The sequence below is a fragment of the Opisthocomus hoazin genome, chromosome 21 (assembly GCF_030867145.1).
Source record: "Opisthocomus hoazin isolate bOpiHoa1 chromosome 21, bOpiHoa1.hap1, whole genome shotgun sequence".
NCBI lineage: Eukaryota > Metazoa > Chordata > Aves > Opisthocomiformes > Opisthocomidae > Opisthocomus > Opisthocomus hoazin.
This window is the reverse complement of record NC_134434.1, coordinates 11,284,548-11,302,796: the sequence shown is the minus strand read 5'-3', so window position 1 is coordinate 11,302,796 and position 18,249 is coordinate 11,284,548. Positions and strand designations below refer to the sequence as shown.

General features: G+C 52.8%; 1 protein-coding gene across 1 annotated transcript; it reads right to left on the bottom strand.

Moving 5' to 3' along the window:
- Positions 1 to 5,448: 5,448 nt before the first annotated feature.
- TEKT3 (tektin 3) lies at positions 5,449 to 15,716 on the bottom strand. Its single transcript, XM_075440721.1, is given in 12 exon segments — positions 5,449 to 5,542; positions 5,885 to 6,121; positions 7,170 to 7,424; positions 8,429 to 8,583; positions 9,418 to 9,551; positions 9,554 to 9,639; positions 10,907 to 11,050; positions 11,280 to 11,359; positions 13,936 to 14,019; positions 15,138 to 15,340; positions 15,343 to 15,598; positions 15,600 to 15,716. Coding segments are annotated over 12 exon segments (1,845 nt in total).
- Positions 15,717 to 18,249: the final 2,533 nt, after the last annotated feature.

Here is an 18,249-nt window from a genome sequence, read left to right as displayed (position 1 = left end):
CGAGGAGGAGGAAGGGAGGTGGCTCTGCCCCGCTGCGCTGTCCGGAGCGGCCGCCCGCGGGTGCGGGGGTGGGTGCGGGGCTGTGCGAAGCCGGGGCAGGACCCGGCCGGTGCCCGCGGCTGCAGCTCTGCGGGTCCCGGAGCTCTGCTGCCGGTGGGTCCCCTCCCCTCCCCGCGGCGGAGGCCGTTCGGGCCCCGGGCAGGGTGGGATCTGGGGTGGGATCTGGGGTAGGAGCATCTGCCTGTGCTGGGGTCGAGGGGAATGTCTCCTCGGATTCACACAGCGTGGCCGTGGCCGGGGAAGTGACACCTCTGCGATGGCAATGCGATTCTGGCGCTTGGGATGGAGCATTTTTACTCTTGGAAGCCAAATCCTGTGGGACTGAGCAACTTCTCACTCAAAAGAGGGTGAGATTTTTCCAAAATGCTCTAAGACTTACGTGCTTGGAGCAGAAAGCGTGGTTGTGCTCCGGTATGGCAGCTTTCACTCATTCCTCAACCCCAGCTAATCTGTGGAAGTAAACTTCACATACCTTACAGCCCCCCCCCCCCCCCCCCAACAGCCCCTGCAGAAGACCTGCGCACCCCCCAACAGTCCCCACAGGAGAACTGCGCACCCCTGGGAGTCCTGAGCTCCAGCACCTACCTCCCCATCACCTCCCCCTCTCCACGCACCAGCTCCCAACTAGTCCTGCTTAGTGGCTGGGACGAGAGAGCTCGGCATCCAGCCAGCAAAACTGTAAATCTTGGGAGAAAGGGGGAGAGAAGCGTGCTTGGCTCCTTCCTCCTGGCAACCCCAGCCGTGTTCCCTGCGGCACTCGTGTGAGCAGCCCCATCGCACGCATCCACCACCAAGTGGGAGCACTCCGGGGAGGGGGGGGGAGATGGGCCAGCAGCTGAAACGAAGCCCCCAGCCTCACACCATGCTTGAGCCCCTGTTTCAGCACACGCCTGCGTGCCCCGTCGCGATGCCACCGGGCCAAACTCCGCTCCAGCGGCGCCGGCTCCGCCTTGCGCAGGTTTGCCCAGCCAGGTTTCAAAGGATGCAATTTGTCCTTCGCTCTGAAAAACCCCCACCTGTTTCCCTGCCGCTGCCACCCCCCGGTGCCACTGCTGCCTGCCGCAGCAGGAGCCAGTGCCACCCCAGCTGCCAGCCCCAGGGAACACCTGGACTGCCATCCATCCACCCGCACGTTCCTCGCTGGTGAGGTGATGTCAGGCTGTCCTGTCCCCGCGGGTCGGGCGCCCGGGCTGCGTCTGGAGCAGGAGCAGCCCCCGGGCTCGGGGCTGTGCGGACACAGAGCCAGGAGGGGCTTGTCTCCGAGGGCTGCGGTCGAACCTGCCGCCGGGGACGAGCTTCTGGCTCGGGTTTGTGGGTTAGAGACGTCAGCTTCTGTGCCTCTGGATAAATTACCTGACCCGTTCCCCAAAAAGCAGAGTGGGGAGACGCACGGTTGTGAAAGGCAGCCGGGACGTGTGGGGGTCGCGTACTGCACCCGAGCTCCTCCGGGAACGCGGGAGAGCAAATCACAGAATCATGGAATGTTGGGGGTTGGAAGGGACCTCTGTGGGTCACCCAGCCCAACCCCCTGACAAAGCAGGGTCACCCACAGCAGGCTGCACAGCACTGCATCCAGGCGGGTCTGGAATATCTCCAGAGAAGGAGAATCCACAGCCCCTCTGGGCAGCCTGGGCCAGTGCTCCATCACCCTCAGAGGGAAGAAGTTCTTCCTCATGTTCAGCTGGAGCTTCCTCTGCTTCAGTTTGTGCCCATTGCCCCTTGTCCTGTCGCTGGGCACCACTGGAAAGAATCTGGCCCCATCCTCCTGACCCCCACCCTGCAGATATTTAGAGGCATTTCTAAGGTCCCCTCTCAGCCTTCTCTTCTCCAGGCTGAACAAGCCCAGCTCCCTCAGCCTCTCCTCATAGGGGAGATGCTCCAGTCCCCTCATCATCCTCGTAGCCCAAATGTCCCGGGCTCGGCCAGGACAGGGTTAATTCTCACCGGGAGCCAGCAGGGGGCACAGCTGGGCGGGCGGACCCACCCTGGCCAATCAGAGCAGGGTGTTCCATACCACGTGCTGCCATGCCGGGTTGTGATTGGCGGGAGCAGGGCGGCGGGAAGGCTGAGGCGGCTGGGGAGCGCATGGCAGCGGCAGCTGCGCTGTGGGCTCTGCCGTTGGCGTCGTTCCTCCCCTGATCGGTGTCGTTGCTGTTCCTGCTCCCTCTGTTCGCTGCTGTCAGACCGCCCTTCTCCCACCCACCCGTTTCTGCCTGGTTCTCCCCATTCTCCTCCGCACCCCGGCGGGGGGAGGGGCGGAAGGAGAAATGTCTGAAACTCAAATCAGGGAAAAGAGTAGCCTGCGGGTAACGAAGCCCGTTTCAGCTGAGACTTGCGCATCAGGAACAGCGGAGGAAGCCCAGAGAGCAGAGCACACGGCTCCTGTGCCCCTCAGACACTGCTCTTCTCGGAAAGGTGCCTCACCCAGGCGGAGCGGGGCTTCGGAGAATCACCTGCTGAGCCAGGGCTCTCACGGCAGCTCTGGTGATGGGGGACCGTGCTGCTCCAGGGAGCACGGGGAGTTCAAAAAGACAAGGCAGAGTTCCTCGCTGCGCCTGCCAGCGACCGGAGGTGCCCGGTGGCGACTGGCCGGGCCAGGAGGAGAGGAGAAAGCGAGGATCTTCACAGCAGAGCACTTGAGGTTTTGCTGGAGAGACGGCATCACCACCCGACCCGTCACCAGCCCAAGAAGAATTTCAAATCAAACCAAGAAGAATTTATAAAATATTTTAGTCCTGCCTGCATTCATGCCAAAAAACCAGCTTCATCCGACTTTCAACTCCAAGCTGGTTGTCATCACTGATAGTCAGGCTGAAATCACTGGAGAAAATCCCACTGGCTTCAGTGAAACCAAAATTTACCTACTGGTCCCAAAACCCAAAAAAACCAACCAAGGTTCCCAGCTGGGACATGACTCCGTGCCAGGACATACCCAGATACTTTCAAAAACTCTGATTCGTGCTTGTCTCCTGCCTTCTGACAGTGTACAACAGGAGCCAGCCCTCCGCGAGCTCCTGTGTTGAACCCACAGAGGATACAGATCTAAACCAGCTTTGAGCTACCTTTTTGCCCAAGCTATGGAGTTGTAGACCTTTGGGTTCAGCAGTCCCAGGTCTGGCCCCTTTTCCAGTCTCCTCCAGGGTCCCAAGAGGGGCTGCCGATGCTCGGAGCACGATGATGCTCCATCCCCTGCAGCTCCCTGCTCAAGGACATGGCGGATGCTGCAAGTCTGCACAGGCTTGAAGAACAACTGGAACAGGATCATGTGAAACAAATCCATTGGGGGATATTAAATTCAAGGACAGCTCTGTCAGCTCAGGAAGTCCTTCAGATACTCGTTGCTGGAAGCTGGGAAAGCAGACTGGGAAAGTATCACAGGGTGCTCGCCTTGTTCTGGCGCTTTTATCAAAGCTTCTCCTGTTGGCTCTGTCAGAGGCTGAGTCTGGGGCTCACTGGACTTTCATCTGAGCCAGCACAGCCATTCCTATGCTCCTGCACTGCCCAAATTTTCCTTAGCATTTTGCCAAACTTTTCTCTGTTTGAGTTTTTTTATTTTTCATAATAGCAATGAGTTTAGGGTTTTTTTCTCACTGCTGATGCTGTTTTGGGAATTCTCCCTCCAGCATAATAATCTGCATTAGTTATGTGATCTACTGTTAACATGGTTTTCGGCAGGCTTTCATTTCACCCAAATTCCTGTTGGAATCCTCCAGGACATTCACTGATTTTTTTTCTTAGGCAACTGAAACACTCAAGCCTGCTGTCTGAGGAGCTTCTTCTAAGACTGACCTTGACTGTTCAACTGGATCCTGGACTGATACAAAGCTGAGCTTGCATGAAGCAATGCGGTCTTGGTTTTATTAATTTATTTTCTTTCCTCCAGCCAGTAATTAGTTTACAAACCCAGCTCTGCAGGGTTTATTGGAGTGATGCAGGAGGGTGGGAATATGGCTGTGGGTTGCAAAGGAATTTCCACTAATTTTCTCAGCTGATAAAGCGAGCAATAAACCAGCAACAAACGGCAATAAAAGTAGGGACGTCCTTCTCCCGGCTGATGGCATTTAAAGCCATCACATCAGTGCAGAAAGGCAGTCGAGGCAGACAGGGATACTATTTAGAAAAGACCTATGAAAGCAAAGCGTGTAATGGTAGGAAAGCAAAGGCACCTCACGCATCGGAAGCAGGAAAGCAGGACCGTTGTTCAATGCACCCGGTAGACATCAAAGACAGCGGCTGCTCGGCTGCAAGCCCCAAAGTAACCCTGCGGTGATGGAACCCAGCAGCTTTACTCACCAGCACCTCAGTCACAGGAGGCAAATCCACCACTGCGCAGGAGATCCTGCTGCAAGCCATGCGTGGAATTTCACCCAAATCCTCTCCCTAGACACCGGATTGACAGGAGTTTTGTGGTCAAGTTGGCTCCTGTCGTGCAATGTGCGTAGGACACACTGTGAGAGGGGGAAAGAAAAGACTCTGACCAAAGCACACGTAGGATTAGACCATCAAAGCGCCTGGGGGGAATTTTAGAGCCACCAGAAGTATCCCCAATATTGTCAACTTATGGAAAACTGACGTGGAGAGAATGAACCCCCAAAGGGACCTGGGAATTCTCTAACGTCTTGTGAATCTGCTGCACGAAAGAAGAAAGTATTTGTGAAAGAAATTAGAGAAGCTGCAACTGAAATTCCTCTGGTCGCGGCTCAAATGGAGGAAAGAAATGCATTGCCAATATTGTGTAAAGAGGCATGGAGAGGGTAGGACAGCAAGATAAAATTTAAAGTTAAATAACCGTGACACCACATCAACGCTGTCAATTAGCAGAAAGCTTTAAGGGAGTTGGGCTAGTGGGAAAGATGAGTGTTTGGGGTGCTCTGAAAGCAAAACTGGAGAAAATAGGAGACTTTGGTTGCTTACTGTTATCGGCGTAGCCTCATAGTAAAACAGAGTTTAGATTTTTTTTATATGACTCAAAAATGAATGTGAAGCTGTCGCTGATGCCAGGACTTTGCTCAAGTTACTTGAAAACATGAGCCTTTCCGAAAGGGGCTGTGGGTGCCTCTACTTCCCAGCGCTCAGCTGGGGACAAATTCACAGGGCCTATTTCTCAAATGAGAAAACAGGCAACTCTGTCTGAAAACCAGCCACTGGAGCAGGGCTTCAACACAGCAGAGAGCCAAAACCACCAGGGCTTGTGAAAGTCTGCAGCAAAGGAACACGGGGCAAGTGAAGAGCACAAAGCAGCACGAACGCTAGCGAGGATGCCAGCAGAAACTGGAAGTCCCTGTGAGTTCAGCAGGCCATCGGCTTATTTTGGGGAGGGAGATACGTGGAGAAAGGGAAAGTGTGATGAGCTGGAAAGTTTTGCCTGCTTATGGTTGCGTCTTCTCTTTAGAAATCGTGGCTGCTGTCTCCAACAGACTCTGGCTCCAAGTTACACACAGAGTAGAGGAAACCTGGTTTTAGTCTCCATGAGACAAAAGTGCTAGTAAAAAAAAAAAAAGATTAAAAAGACAATTGCTTCCTGTTTAGGGCTGCTGCTGTGAAGAGGGATCCTGCCAATGGGCTGAGGCCGGGGCAGGACCTTGGCGCGGCTTCCAGCTCTCGGGGGGCTGCCCCTGGGAGAGCAGGGAGGGCGGGCAGGTCTGGCTGGACCTGTGCTGTGAGATGGAGTCACCTGGGGATGCGAGGCAAGAAGAGATGCTCTCAGCTCCCCAGACCCCTCATACTGGGCCAGAAGATCCGTGCCCTGGATTCCCAAGGGAGGAGAAGGGACCTGAGCTTCTGCTCCTTTGGGATTCTTAGTGCCTACAGGCTTTAGGCTGACCTCAACTCTGCTGAGGTGAAGAGTACAAGAGTGTCTAGGCAACACGTGAGTCTAAGGAGATAATCTGCAAAGTGACTTTCACACTGAACCTCAGATTGATTAAAGACTTCTCCCTCTGAAAATTCAAATACTTGGTAAAACAGGTCTGATGTACAGCGAGACAGCAGGTACCATGGCAGGCAGGGTGGCCGATTCATTTCTTTATATTCAAAGTGCTTTGGTGTTCCCACCAACATACTACATGCAAGAGTTTAAATTAAGAACCAATCCATGCTCACCAAAATTAAAACCCCAGCATTCTTTTCAATTAGCTAGTCAAAAGTACTTCCTCTTTTTAAGACCACAGCACTGACAGTTTAAATGGCATTTAAGATTTTTCAAAAGCAAGAAAATAAATATCAGCTTAAAATGCAAGTTTTTCTATTCAGGAACAGAACTTACTGCAACATGCTATGGGATAGCTTGTGTTTTTCCTGTCGCGCCATTAAAAACAGATTATGGATGTCAACAGCGAATTACTCTGACAACTAACTTCACTTCCCCATGTGCTTTTCCACATCAGAGAGACTCAAAAGGAGGAAGACATGGCAGTTTTTTCTCCTAAAATCACAGACTGAAAGGGTAGGAATGAATCCCTGTGGGTGGATTTACCCTTAGTTGCGTACAGGATGAGGAAAGGCTGAAGGAGCTGAGCTTATTTAGCCTGAAGAAGAGAAGGCTGAGAGGGGATCTTATAAATGCTTACAAATATCTGAAGGGTGGGTGTCAGGAGGACGGGGCCAGACTCTTTCCAGTGGTGCCCAGCAACAGGACAAGGGGCAACGGGCACAAGCTGAAGCAGAGGAAGTTCCATCTGAACACGAGGAAGAACTTCTTCCCTCTGAGGGTGACGGAGCCCTGGCACAGGCTGCCCAGGGAGGTTGTGCAGTCTCCTTCTCTGGAGATATTCAAGGCCCTGCTGGACAAGGTCCTGCGCAGCCTGCTGTAGGTGACCCTGCTTCGGCAGGGGGTTGGACTAGATGACCCACAGAGGTCCCTTCCAACACTTAACATTCTGTGATTCTGTGATTCTGTGTGATTCTGTGATTCTGTAATTTCTGGCACGCCGTGAAAGAGCAGTGGAAAGAGAAAACCAAAGCGGGGGGGGGAATCCTCGTAGACCATGTAACACAAAGTAATAATTTAATTTCTGCTCAGGGCTTTCATCAGGAAGTGGAAGTCTAATCATGTGTTTTCAATGCATCTTCGCAGACCTGGGAATATATCCTAGAAAAACTGGGAATACCTCCTGCAGCAGACACCGTGAGCTCGGCTGAGCCCAGGCCAGACGTAACCCACCAGCCGCACGGTGCTGGGGAAGGTCTTGCGCATCCCCATGCACTTCTCCTGGTCAATGAAGAGCAAGTTGGCTTTGATGGCCAGGTCACGCTCCAAGACCGACTTGGCATGAACCAGCATTTGCAGCGCGTCCTTGGTGTCTCTCAGCCGCTGCTGAAGGCTCTGGATCGTCTCCTCGATTTCATGGACCTCGTTGACGAGGCTGGAAAACAGCAAGAGAGCCCTGTTAACGGTCCCACCATCACAGAGGTGGTTTCTAGCACAGTGCTGCTGACGGGCATCTTGGGCACAGGGTTTCCGCCTTCAGCGTGCTCGGACAAACTCAGATCCCTGTTTCTGGCGGACGCGTCTCCCGGCGCAGCTCGTGCCACCGAGAGGAGGGATGAGCAGCTGTGGCTTCCTGTTCCTGTTTGGTTTTGCGGGTTTGTCAGTTCACCCTCCTGGCTTTCACTGCGCAGGGATCCTCCCCGCACCCACAGATGCAGACACAGCAAAACGGGGCAGCCGGGAGAGGCTGAAAGTGAATGTGAAACAAGCAGATGATGGAAAAAACAACAGCCTGCGAGATGCTGAACAGGCTCTGGGGCTGGGTTGAAATTGCTTTCAAAAGGCTTCGCGTAGAGTCGTGCCCAGAGGGCTCCCAGGAGGAGGTGTGAGGTTCAGGGTGCCTCCCAGGGGTGCTGCCAGGGGCAGCCTGCTCCTCCACGGCCCCTCAGGCTACAATCCCAAAGAGCTCACTGTGTCCTTGAAAGGATTTCCAGCATCCCAAGCGGCGGGGAGGACAGCCTTTACTCCTTCTCCCGATGGTGCACCCCTTCTTGCAGCTACACCAAAGGAAGGAGTTAAGTGCTCTCAGCGCGAGCCTGTTGGAGAGTAAAGGGCTTATCCTTCAAAAGTGAGCGCATCCGACCACGGTGAAGCAGGCAGGAGAGAAGACGAGGTTTACCCAAGTGGGAAAAATGCAGCCCCTCATGGGGTGGCATCAGGCTGTGCCCAGCCATGGTGTGCAGCCTCCTTCGTGGGTACAGAGCTCTCCCAGCACCCAAAGGCTGGGATACCTGCTCATTGCTTTAGATTCTATCAGTGCACTTATGGAAGGACTGTTTAGAAGAAATGAAATTATTAATTTTGTCATCCAGTGACTCTCTTGAGTGCTACCACCAGTGACTCCTGAAGGACACTGCCAGCCCTGCGCTCCTGCCTTACCGGAGCTGGGCAGTGTCCCGGCACAGCTCCACGTTTGCTCTCCGTGTGCGCTCATCCAGCCAGGTCTGCGCCACTTTTAACACAGGCCCTTTGTCCCTAATGGCTTTTCGGATGGCTTCTATGTTCATCTCAATCTGGAAGATTTCCTGCAGTGTCTGGAGTGAAAAAGAAATGCACAGATTAAAAAAGTATATTCTCAAGTGACCACATCATTTCCCTTTTCTCCTGTCTGCCTGCAGGAAAGCACAAGTTCAATAAGCAGACCCAGGGCTCAGACCACTGTCACTCTGCCACGCATCAAGGCATAGATCCAGCAGAGATTTCTCTTCAGGGAAAAACCTTGCTTTGCTGTTGTTGTCACATTAGAGGTGGTTTTGGAGCAGTAATAGATATATTAAATTACTAGCCTCCCAAAATTACTGCTTGCAGGAGCTGATCATCCAGCACTGCGAGCCCAGTCTCTCCTCGGTTAATCAATACTGAGTCAAGCACTTTTCAGGAAGCTTCCCATGGGATACCCTGGTCCGAGCGAGGTGCCCAGCACTGATCTCCACTTCCTCTGCTTGGCAGAGCAATGCGGGAAACACATGGACAACCGTGCAGCAAACACAGAGCGCTGAGGCTGACAGCACGTCCTCAGAGGAGAAGCGAGCCTGCAGGCACCCCAGCAGAGGCCCAGCAGAGACTTTCTGCAGGGCAGCCAGCATTTCTGGAGTAACTACCAGGAGATACAACCAGCATTTGTGTTTTGTGCTGGGAATCTCTGTGCTGCCAGGCTGCCAGCCAGGATGCACTAGCAAAATGCGGTGTCCCTGGAGATGAAGTTACAGTGCCAGCTCATCCTGCTCCAGAAGAAAGTCCCCAGTACTCTGAGTTTCAAACAGAAAACGACACTATAACCAACTTCTTGCAGGGACGGTCCCTCTGCGTGGAGGGTGGTGTCCCTGGGAAGCGACAGTGTCACACTGAAAGGGAGGGGTTCAGGCTACCTTGGCCAGGTGGGTCTGAACCTTGCTCTTGGCGTCGGCGGTCTCGGCGATGCGGTTGGTGAAGGCAATGTTCACTGCGTTGAACTGGTGCCACATCTCGTTGGCCGTCACCACCAGCAGGTTTTTGATGTTGCCCGCAGCTTGGCCGAGGCCGCCCGCTCACTCTGGGACAGGAGGATGTTGTTGTCTGTGAGCCTGGCCCACGATGCCGGCACCGAGATCCTGCGGCGGAGAAAGGAGAGGCCCCCGGTAAGGCCGTTCTGCTGAGGCTGGACATGGGCAGGCATAGACCCCGCCAGCGATCAGCGGGGATTAAATACAGGTTAAATCTATGCTTTTAATTGGACCACACGGAAGTGAAACATCTGGACACCATTTGCTCAGCAACGCTTATCAAACGAGGACACGTTCATGAAGACCACTGTGATACTTATGAAAGCTCAGATAAACAAAAGATTCCCCCAGAAAAACAGAGATTTCAGTCAGACCTTGTATTTACACGTTCGAGGCATTTAAGTGCCAAGTGATTCACAGCCTCAGGACAACGTGCAGGTTGCAGTCAATTAATTTTGCTCGTAACTTATCTCAGTTTCCTATTCAACTGAACGAGCACTAGATAGAATTTGATTCCCTGTCTGTGCATTCAGGACGAAGTTCAGGTCTCTGCAGCAGTCCAGAACAAGGTCAACAAAAGACTTCAATACCAGATAAGCTCCATTTAAAACATGCTGATCCTCGGCACATTTTACCACCCTCTGAATTTTAGCAGCGATCCTTTGCAATTCATTTTCCTGTCTAAATATGCCTGAGCCCTGCTGTGAATAATTATTCAAACACTAGAAAACTTGAACCAATCTATGCTCCCCCATAAACTGCATGTGTCTGTGTGAGCAGCAGATTTATTCCCTCAGCCCTTTGCCACTTAGGGCGTATCTCTGCGAGTGCTCGTGTCGGTCACCATTCATTTACTGTGGAGCCAAAGCCGAATTCCTGGCACCCAAAAGCAGCTGAACTCTGTCCCGGGACCATGCTCTCTATTGCTTTATCTTCTGTGTCATTTCGGCTCCCTGCCAGGCCCTCTCGAGGCAGGGGTGAAGCCCCCAGACTTCACGTCAATGAAGAGCACTCAGGCAAGCACTGACACATCTTTGAAAATATGCATAAACTTAATGAGCTGTGCAGAGGTGCTGGACTGAATTCATTTTCAGGCTGATCTCTGAACCCGGATATAATGTTTAACTAGATGGGACTCGCTTTTGCCTACTGGATGTTCTTCATCCAGCTGAAAGCAGAGGGTTGGTCTCCCTTTATGGCAAGCGGAGGGAAGTGGCCACTCTGAGGTGGGTGTCTCCAGGCGGGATGGACATGCCGTGGAGAGACACACGCCTTTACAGCGGGCTGGGGACAACTCCTGCCTCTCCTGCCACGGAGAGGCACCGTGCATCCTGAGGACGGCTCAGCGCTCACATGCTGCCCGGCGTGCACTCACGTGGCATCAACCCACTCCACCCCTCAGTAGTAGCTGATGCCGCCCGAGGTGTTCCTCAGCTGGTGGCACTTGTTGTCGATGTGGTGGGCCGCCTGCTTGTTGACCAGGTCCCTCTCCAACTCGTGCTGGGCTGCCCTGTTGGAACTTCAACAGACAAACAGTGGCCGTCACCGGGGACATACGGATGGAACGGTTTCCTCCCCATCCCGCTTCCCCGCGGCTCCCAGCTGGGCAGCTGCCTGCTCCCACGAGCATCACTGCCCGCTTCTCGTGGAGCGTGCAGGGGTTTTACTCAGGGTAGAGGTAGGGGTCTGATGGGGGTTCACTTTGCAGCTGCCACTGCACATTGGCCCTGCAGTGTGAGACGAGGAGCTCTCCTTATGTGAGCTGGGCCTTTGCCTCGTCGAGGTACCGCTGCGTCCTCTCCTGGCAGGACCTGATGACATCAATTTCCTGGGCAAAGGCAAAGCACGGCCCCATCAGCGTCCATGCTCGGTCACCCTGGTCACACTCATCCCCCCGCACCTCTCCAACCTTGCACACACCAAGAACTCATCTGCTTGTCGTTCCGCCCAAAGCAAACAGGCAGGGAGCGGAGAAAGTGCCCCCCAACCCCAGCGCAGTCGCTGAGCCTGCGCACCGTGACCGGGAGGGGACAGGAGGGTGGTGGCCGCAGCCATGGCCTCTGAATTCGCCTTCAGGGTGGGCTGACAAATATTCTTTCATCTTGACGTCAGTGTCAAAGGCTGGTTTGTTCCACTGCATGGACGGGGACAGATCCTGAGCTGGTATGAGCAGGCATCGTGGTTCCCTGGGCCAGCAGCGCTGCACACTCCCACCCTGCTACGGTCTGGCTGCGGCCGGCAACAAAAGGGCCGTGCGGCCGCCCCTCCCCCTGCCGGGGTGCGGAGGAGAATGGGGAGAACCAGGCAGAAACGGGTGGGTGGGAGAAGGGCGGTCTGACAGCAGCGAACAGAGGGAGCAGGAACAGCAACGACACCGATCAGGGGAGGAACGACGCCAATGGCAGAGCCCACAGCGCAGCTGCCGCCGCCTCGCGCTCCCCAGCCGCCTCAGCCTTCCCGCCGCCCTGCTCCCGCCAATCACAACCCGGCATGGCGGCACGTGGTATGGAACACCCTGCTCTGATTGGCCAGGGTGGGTCCGCCCGCCCAGCTGTGCCCCCTGCTGGCTCCCGGTGAGAATTAACCCTGTCCTGGCCGAGCCCGGGACACACCCCCAAATCAGCATCTGCCCTTTTTGGTCCTCAAATGTTTTCCTCCCCAGGAGAAACCCCATACATGTGGGACAAGAGGAGATGGACTTGACTTTGGTGTAAATCCCCAGTCATTTCTGAGAAACATTCAGCTCCACCGGAGCAGGGCACGTTTGACTTCAGCACAAACCTATCGCGTCTGTGAAGTCTCAGCTGCTGGAGGCGGGTGATTGGTGCTCCAACACCAGGCACTTTTAAGCCCTCCTATCTGCAGGAGCCAGCTGAAAAGCACGGCCTAAATGTATCCCAAGCACTTAAAATCCAAAATGCTGCTATGAAGGTACCAGCTCTGATTATTTTCCTAAAATCTCATGGTCTTTATACTAACCTTTTAATTTTTTAGGACCTGACTCATAAGAAAAAAATCTTCTAACGGAGCAGTGGCTTCACAGTCCTGGGGGCTGCAATTTCCTTCCCAGTTTCAGAAGTGCAGAAGGACTTGGGGGTACTGGTGGACAAGCAGCTCAACATGAGCTGGCAATGTGCGCTGGCAGCCCAGAAAGCCAACCGTATCCTGGGCTGCATCAAGAGCAACATGGCCAGCAGGGCGAGGGAGGGGATTCTGCCCCTTTACTCCAGTCTCCTGAGACCCCACCTGGAGTCCTGGGTCCAGCTCTGGAGCCCCCAACATAAGAAGGCACATGGATGTGTTGGAGCAGGTCCAGAGGAGGCCACGGAGATGATCCGAGGGCTGGAGCACCTCTCCTACGAGGACAGGCTGAGGGAGCTGGGGCTGTTCAGCCTGGAGAAGAGAAGGCTCCAGGGTGACCTTAGAGCAGCTGCCAGTGCCTGAAGGGGCCGACAGGAAGGATGGAGAGGGGCTTTTCACAAGGGTGTGTAGTGATAGGACAAGGAGGAACGGCTGTAAACTAAAAGAGGGCAGATTTAGATTAGATATTAGGAAGAAATTCTTCCCCATGAGGGTGGTGAAACACTGGGCCAGGTTGCCCCGAGAAGCTGTGGCTGCTGCCTCCCTGGCAGTGTTCAAGGCCAGGTTGGATGGAGCTCTGAGCAACCTGGGGTGGTGGAAGATGTCCCTGCTCATGGCAGGGGGGTTGGAACCAGATGATCTTTAAGGTCCCTTCCAACCCAAATCATTCTATGAGTCACGAGGCTTTGGCAGTGACTGTATTTCCCTGTACCCTGCCTTCAGATCCCGTCTTCTGTGCCAGCTCTCATCATGTTTGCTTTTTATTCATAATTTAAAGCAGACTATATAAAGACAGGCAGGAGTGCACGTTTTTATGATTTCTATAAAATACATTGACTAAGCAGACGCAGCGGCAGTCCTACTGCGGTCATGCTGCTCTGAGCAAAGCAAAGCTGGGGGTAGATGTAATATCTTTTATTAGACCAACTAATATAGTTGGGAGAACCAGACAAGCTGTCAGGCACATGCTGCCTTCTCCATACCTGCACGTGATATGTATATAGATATATGTATGTGATACAGATACATACAGATCCTGTTCCGACAGGGCTATGAAAGGCAGGAACGTGTCACAAACTCCTTGAAGATGGACAGAAGGCCCCGATGCCCTACACAAACACACTGCTGGGTTTCAGCTATTCCTTCCTCTGCAAGAGCAGGTCCTCCCAACACTGTCCCCTGGCCCAGCAGGTTTTGGGGGCACTGAGGAGTTTCGCACCTCACCAGCGCTCAGGAGCCGGTTAGGGAACAGGGCTGCAAAACCAGTTTAGGGCAGTTCAGGTAAAAATAGCTTTAACACATGATCTGAGTTGCCAAACTTACCTTGAAGAGCTGTTTCTCCACATCGTCATGGACTAAGTCAATGCCCATCCTCTTCTCCCGGTGAAACAAGCGCTTCTGAGCGACCTGTTGGGGACATGCCATCTCAGCTGCCTGCAGGGACAGGCTTCCCTATAGAAGAGGTCCCCATCTCAAGAAATATAAGAGAAGAAATTATAGGTGGGCACAACAGGGGAAAAAAGCACCCAGGTCAGCTGGTTTAGCTGACAACGAGCAGCCGAGAGGCAACAGCAGCATTACATCAACATGAGGGAGCACACGTATCCCTGGCCAATGGAATCCTGGGGTGCATTAGGAGGATTGTGGCCAGCAGGTCGAGGGAGGTTCTCCTCCCCCTCTACTCTGCCCTAGGGAGGCCCCATCTGCAGTGCTGTGTCCAGTTCTGGGCTCCCCACTTCAAGAGAGATGAAGAGCTACTGGAGAGAGTCCAACGGAGGGCTACGAGGATGAGGAGGGGACTGGAGCATCTCTCCTACGAGGAAAGGCTGAGGGAGCTGGGCTTGTTCAGCCTGGAGAAGAGAAGGCTGAGAGGGGACCTTAGAAATGCCTCTAAATATCTGAAGGGTGGGTGTCAGGAGGATGGGGCCAGACTCTTTTCAGTGGTGCCCAGCGACAGGACAAGGGGCAACGGGCACAAACTGAAGCAGAGGAAGTTCCAGCTAAACATGAGGAAGAACTTCTTCAGTCTTAGGGTGACGGAGCCCTGGCACAGGCTGTCCAGGGAGGTTGTGGAGTCTCCTTCTCTGGAGATATTCAAGGCCCTCCTAGACTAGGTCCTTTGCAGCCTGCTGTAGTGACCCTGCTTCGGCAGGGGGGTTGTACCAGATGATCCCCAAATGTCCCTTCCAACCCCCGCCGTTCTGTGATTCTGTGTCATCCTTGATGCTGACCTTGCCAGAACCTCATGGTAGGACATGGGCTTTTGTCTCCCAAACCAGGATTTTGGATATACCACTTATAAAAATATTTGGTTAAGCAAATGCTGTTCTGATGTGCTCAGCATGTGTGGACAGGGGATGCAGCAGATGGAAAGGGATTTGTTTATTACTAACTTAACTAATGGTCTCTTAATAAAAACTTTCTAGACGTTACAGAGATGCAATAAAACTTAATTAGACATTTGAATGGCTGCAGATGTTTCAGCAGTAGGCTACAGCTTGCAGCGCACCGGACACGATGCTTACCTGGAGAGGGGCCTCTGTCTCGGCCAAGGCTCTCTCCAGTCGTTTCTTCATGTCCGTGAGTGCGCTGGTCTCCCCAGTCATCTTTTCCAGCTCATGGCAGAGTTCCAATTTCCAAAATTCAGTATCATTGACACATTGTCCGGGGTTTTTGGTGCTTTCTACTTGGGTTTTCTTTGTCTGTTGATACTTCTCCTGGATCAGGCAGCAGTATCATCTCTCAGACGCTCCGCATTGTGCCGGGAAGTCTCCGACTCTTTGTAGTTGGTCAGGTTGGACCTGTACCAGTCATCAGGGGTGTACCGGGTGAAGAGGGTTGTTCTGTTGGAAACGCAAGGAAGCATCTTGCTGGGCGTTAACCCCTGGGAGCTTTTGGAAAAGGAAGCCAAAGTTGGGCTGATGGCAGCTGTTTTGTAGTAGGTGCTGGGCATCCAGGGAAGGCTGAAGCTCTGAAGCAAGGGGTAAGTGAGGAAAACGGTTCTTATAGCTTGAAGCCATGGTGCTGATGGGAGGCAGAAAGTTGGTAGGTTTTGATCTTGGATGGGCATATTTTGCCGTTAAGGGAGAGCCAACAAACTCCATTCTCAAACGCCGCTTAGGTACACGTCCTACGCAAAGGAGACAAAAGATGACAACCTCACTCAGTGAGCTCCTGCACTTACATTACTTCTTAGAGCAACACATGCAACCTACAACACAAACAGCAATGCACACAGCACCCACACATTGCCCGTACAGGCCTAAAATTCTTGAAAGCAAATCCCTTCTGATAGCATCCCAAGCACTTGTTCATATAGGGATTTGTCTTTGTTGTTAGCATCTAGCATCAGGTCTTGAAATGCGGACAGAAGCAAATCATGGCTTCTGAGAAGAATGACAGGCATTATGCCTTCGTTTTCCTTCAATCTGTCAATCTGGTGAAGCTGTAGTTGCTGATTCTCTGCTGTTCATTTGTTTCTTTTGGCCACTGTGTCTGCTGATGGTATAGTATTCCAGATGTGATTTTCTCTTTATAAGTTCCATTACCAGCCCCAATAGCTTTGGACACACAGGTGCTACCACCCCAGAGTGAAATGTGGGTGAGGGACTCCATCCCCATCACCTCTATCTTCACTCGCATTAAATGCTCGTCTGCGGGTGAGCTGAGCCTTGCAAGAATATATCAAAATTTGAAAAAAAACTCATCTATTTCAACCTGAAAAGATCAGCCATCTCTTAACTTACAGGGGAAGAAAAGTGCATACGGCTCACCTGACGTAGAGTAAATGTGCTTGGAAGGAAGATATCCCACAAAGTCTTTTCAGAGTGGTTTGTAAATGCCAGCCTTCCAGCGACCCTGGGAGGAATGGCCACACAGGAAGGTCTCTCTACCAGTAGCTGCATACTGTGGGTGCTATTGCTCTTGTCAAATTGAAGCTATCAGTCAATTGTTTTCAGAAATACAACGCAGAGGGCCACCAAACACACCTAACACACCTAATCTGAGGACAAACACTCAGGAGGGCATGTTGCGCTCGGTGTGAAGCTCTTGTAAGGTTACAAGTGTCACCCACTGGCAGAAATCGGTCCCCGTGGCTGTCGTAGCCAGTTGCTGTGTTGCAGAGACGCACCCTTCCCCTAACACCATCCTGTCCCCACTGTTCCCAGCCTGGCTGGAGCCCCGGTGAAAGGACACTGGTGTGCTACAAGATTCCTGGACAGGAGGGGGGTTTGACAGGAAGCATGTGCTAAATCCTATTTGTTACAGCATCAAATCAACTGTATTCCTTTAAAAATGGGATGTTTGCATGAAATAAACTCACTTTTATTCTAGAACAAAGCATCCACAGAAGCAATCACATGACTAGAGCTTTAATTGCTCCTCCTGGGCTACCTCGATCACTCTGCATGTGTAGGCGAGCTGAGAGAGACTGGCCTATTTTTAAAGTAATAAAACCCTTGGGAAAGAAAGCTTCTTTCATTTTAGTCACCTCTGCAACAAAGAATGCCTCTTTCTGCACAAGGGCAGGGCCAAGGACTCACTTTCCTACTGGAAAGCTGAAAAGGCAATGGATGGGAGACGGGACCCAGAGACGGGCAGGCTCTGCCTGTGAGCTGCTGTTACCGTACACTGGTGGTAACCCTCTTCAACACCAAACGTTCAAGCCGTGGACTCTCTTGGAGCTGTGCCCCTTTGCACCGGGTGATGAGCCGACAACACAATTCATTAAACCGCACATTTTCCAACCGCTAACCATGAGGACAAGTGACCTCAGAGACTTTTTGTGTCACCGGTGCCTGTAACAGTTTGATGCATTCGGATGAACAGTGCCTCAAAATGCAGCTATTAAATAAATGACAGGCAAATACAGGAAAATAACAGGTCCTTTAGCTAGGGCAAATCAGAGAAAAATAGGGATGAGTCAGAGGGGAAAAGTGCACAGCCTGCAGCTGGAAAATCGTTGAACTATGAGGACTATATTTTCAAGCCTTGCCCAATTTTGGCCATGCTGGCGTGGGCAGTCCCGGTACCTGACTTGAAAGCAGCAGCATAGCTGCGGGCACCGCGTCTCCCCCCAGGACCCAGCCTGGCCGAAGAGGCTCTGGATAGGCAGCAGGAAACTCACACTCTCAAATTTAGCAAAAGAACTTTTGCAAACACGACCCTCCGAGCCAGTTTGGCAGAACCGAGGACGAAATGTCTGTGCTCAGGTCCAACAAAAACCACTCTGTGTGCCGGTTCCCACAAACCGGCGGCTTCAGCCCTTTTGTCCCTGCTAGGGATAAACGACTGCACTTTCCCTAGCTCCGCGCCACTTATTTATACCTGAGAAAAGGCATTCAGAGAGCGGGAGACAGCTTCCCTGGCTCCCACCCCTGCAAATAAATTATTCCCTTTCAGATACCGACAGAGACACATGTAAGAAAGGGAGGAAAAACCTTTGGGGTAGTATTTCCCTCCGTTTCCAGCGGAGACAAATACCCCTGCATCGCTCTCGGGACACGCCATCCCAGGGTGACTCTTTCTGCCACCCCTGAACACAGACACACGACAGGAGCCCCTGACCGCCTAGCATGGGTACATTTGGATGATATAAGAGATACTGGAGGGGATTAGGAGAAACACCTGCTTTTT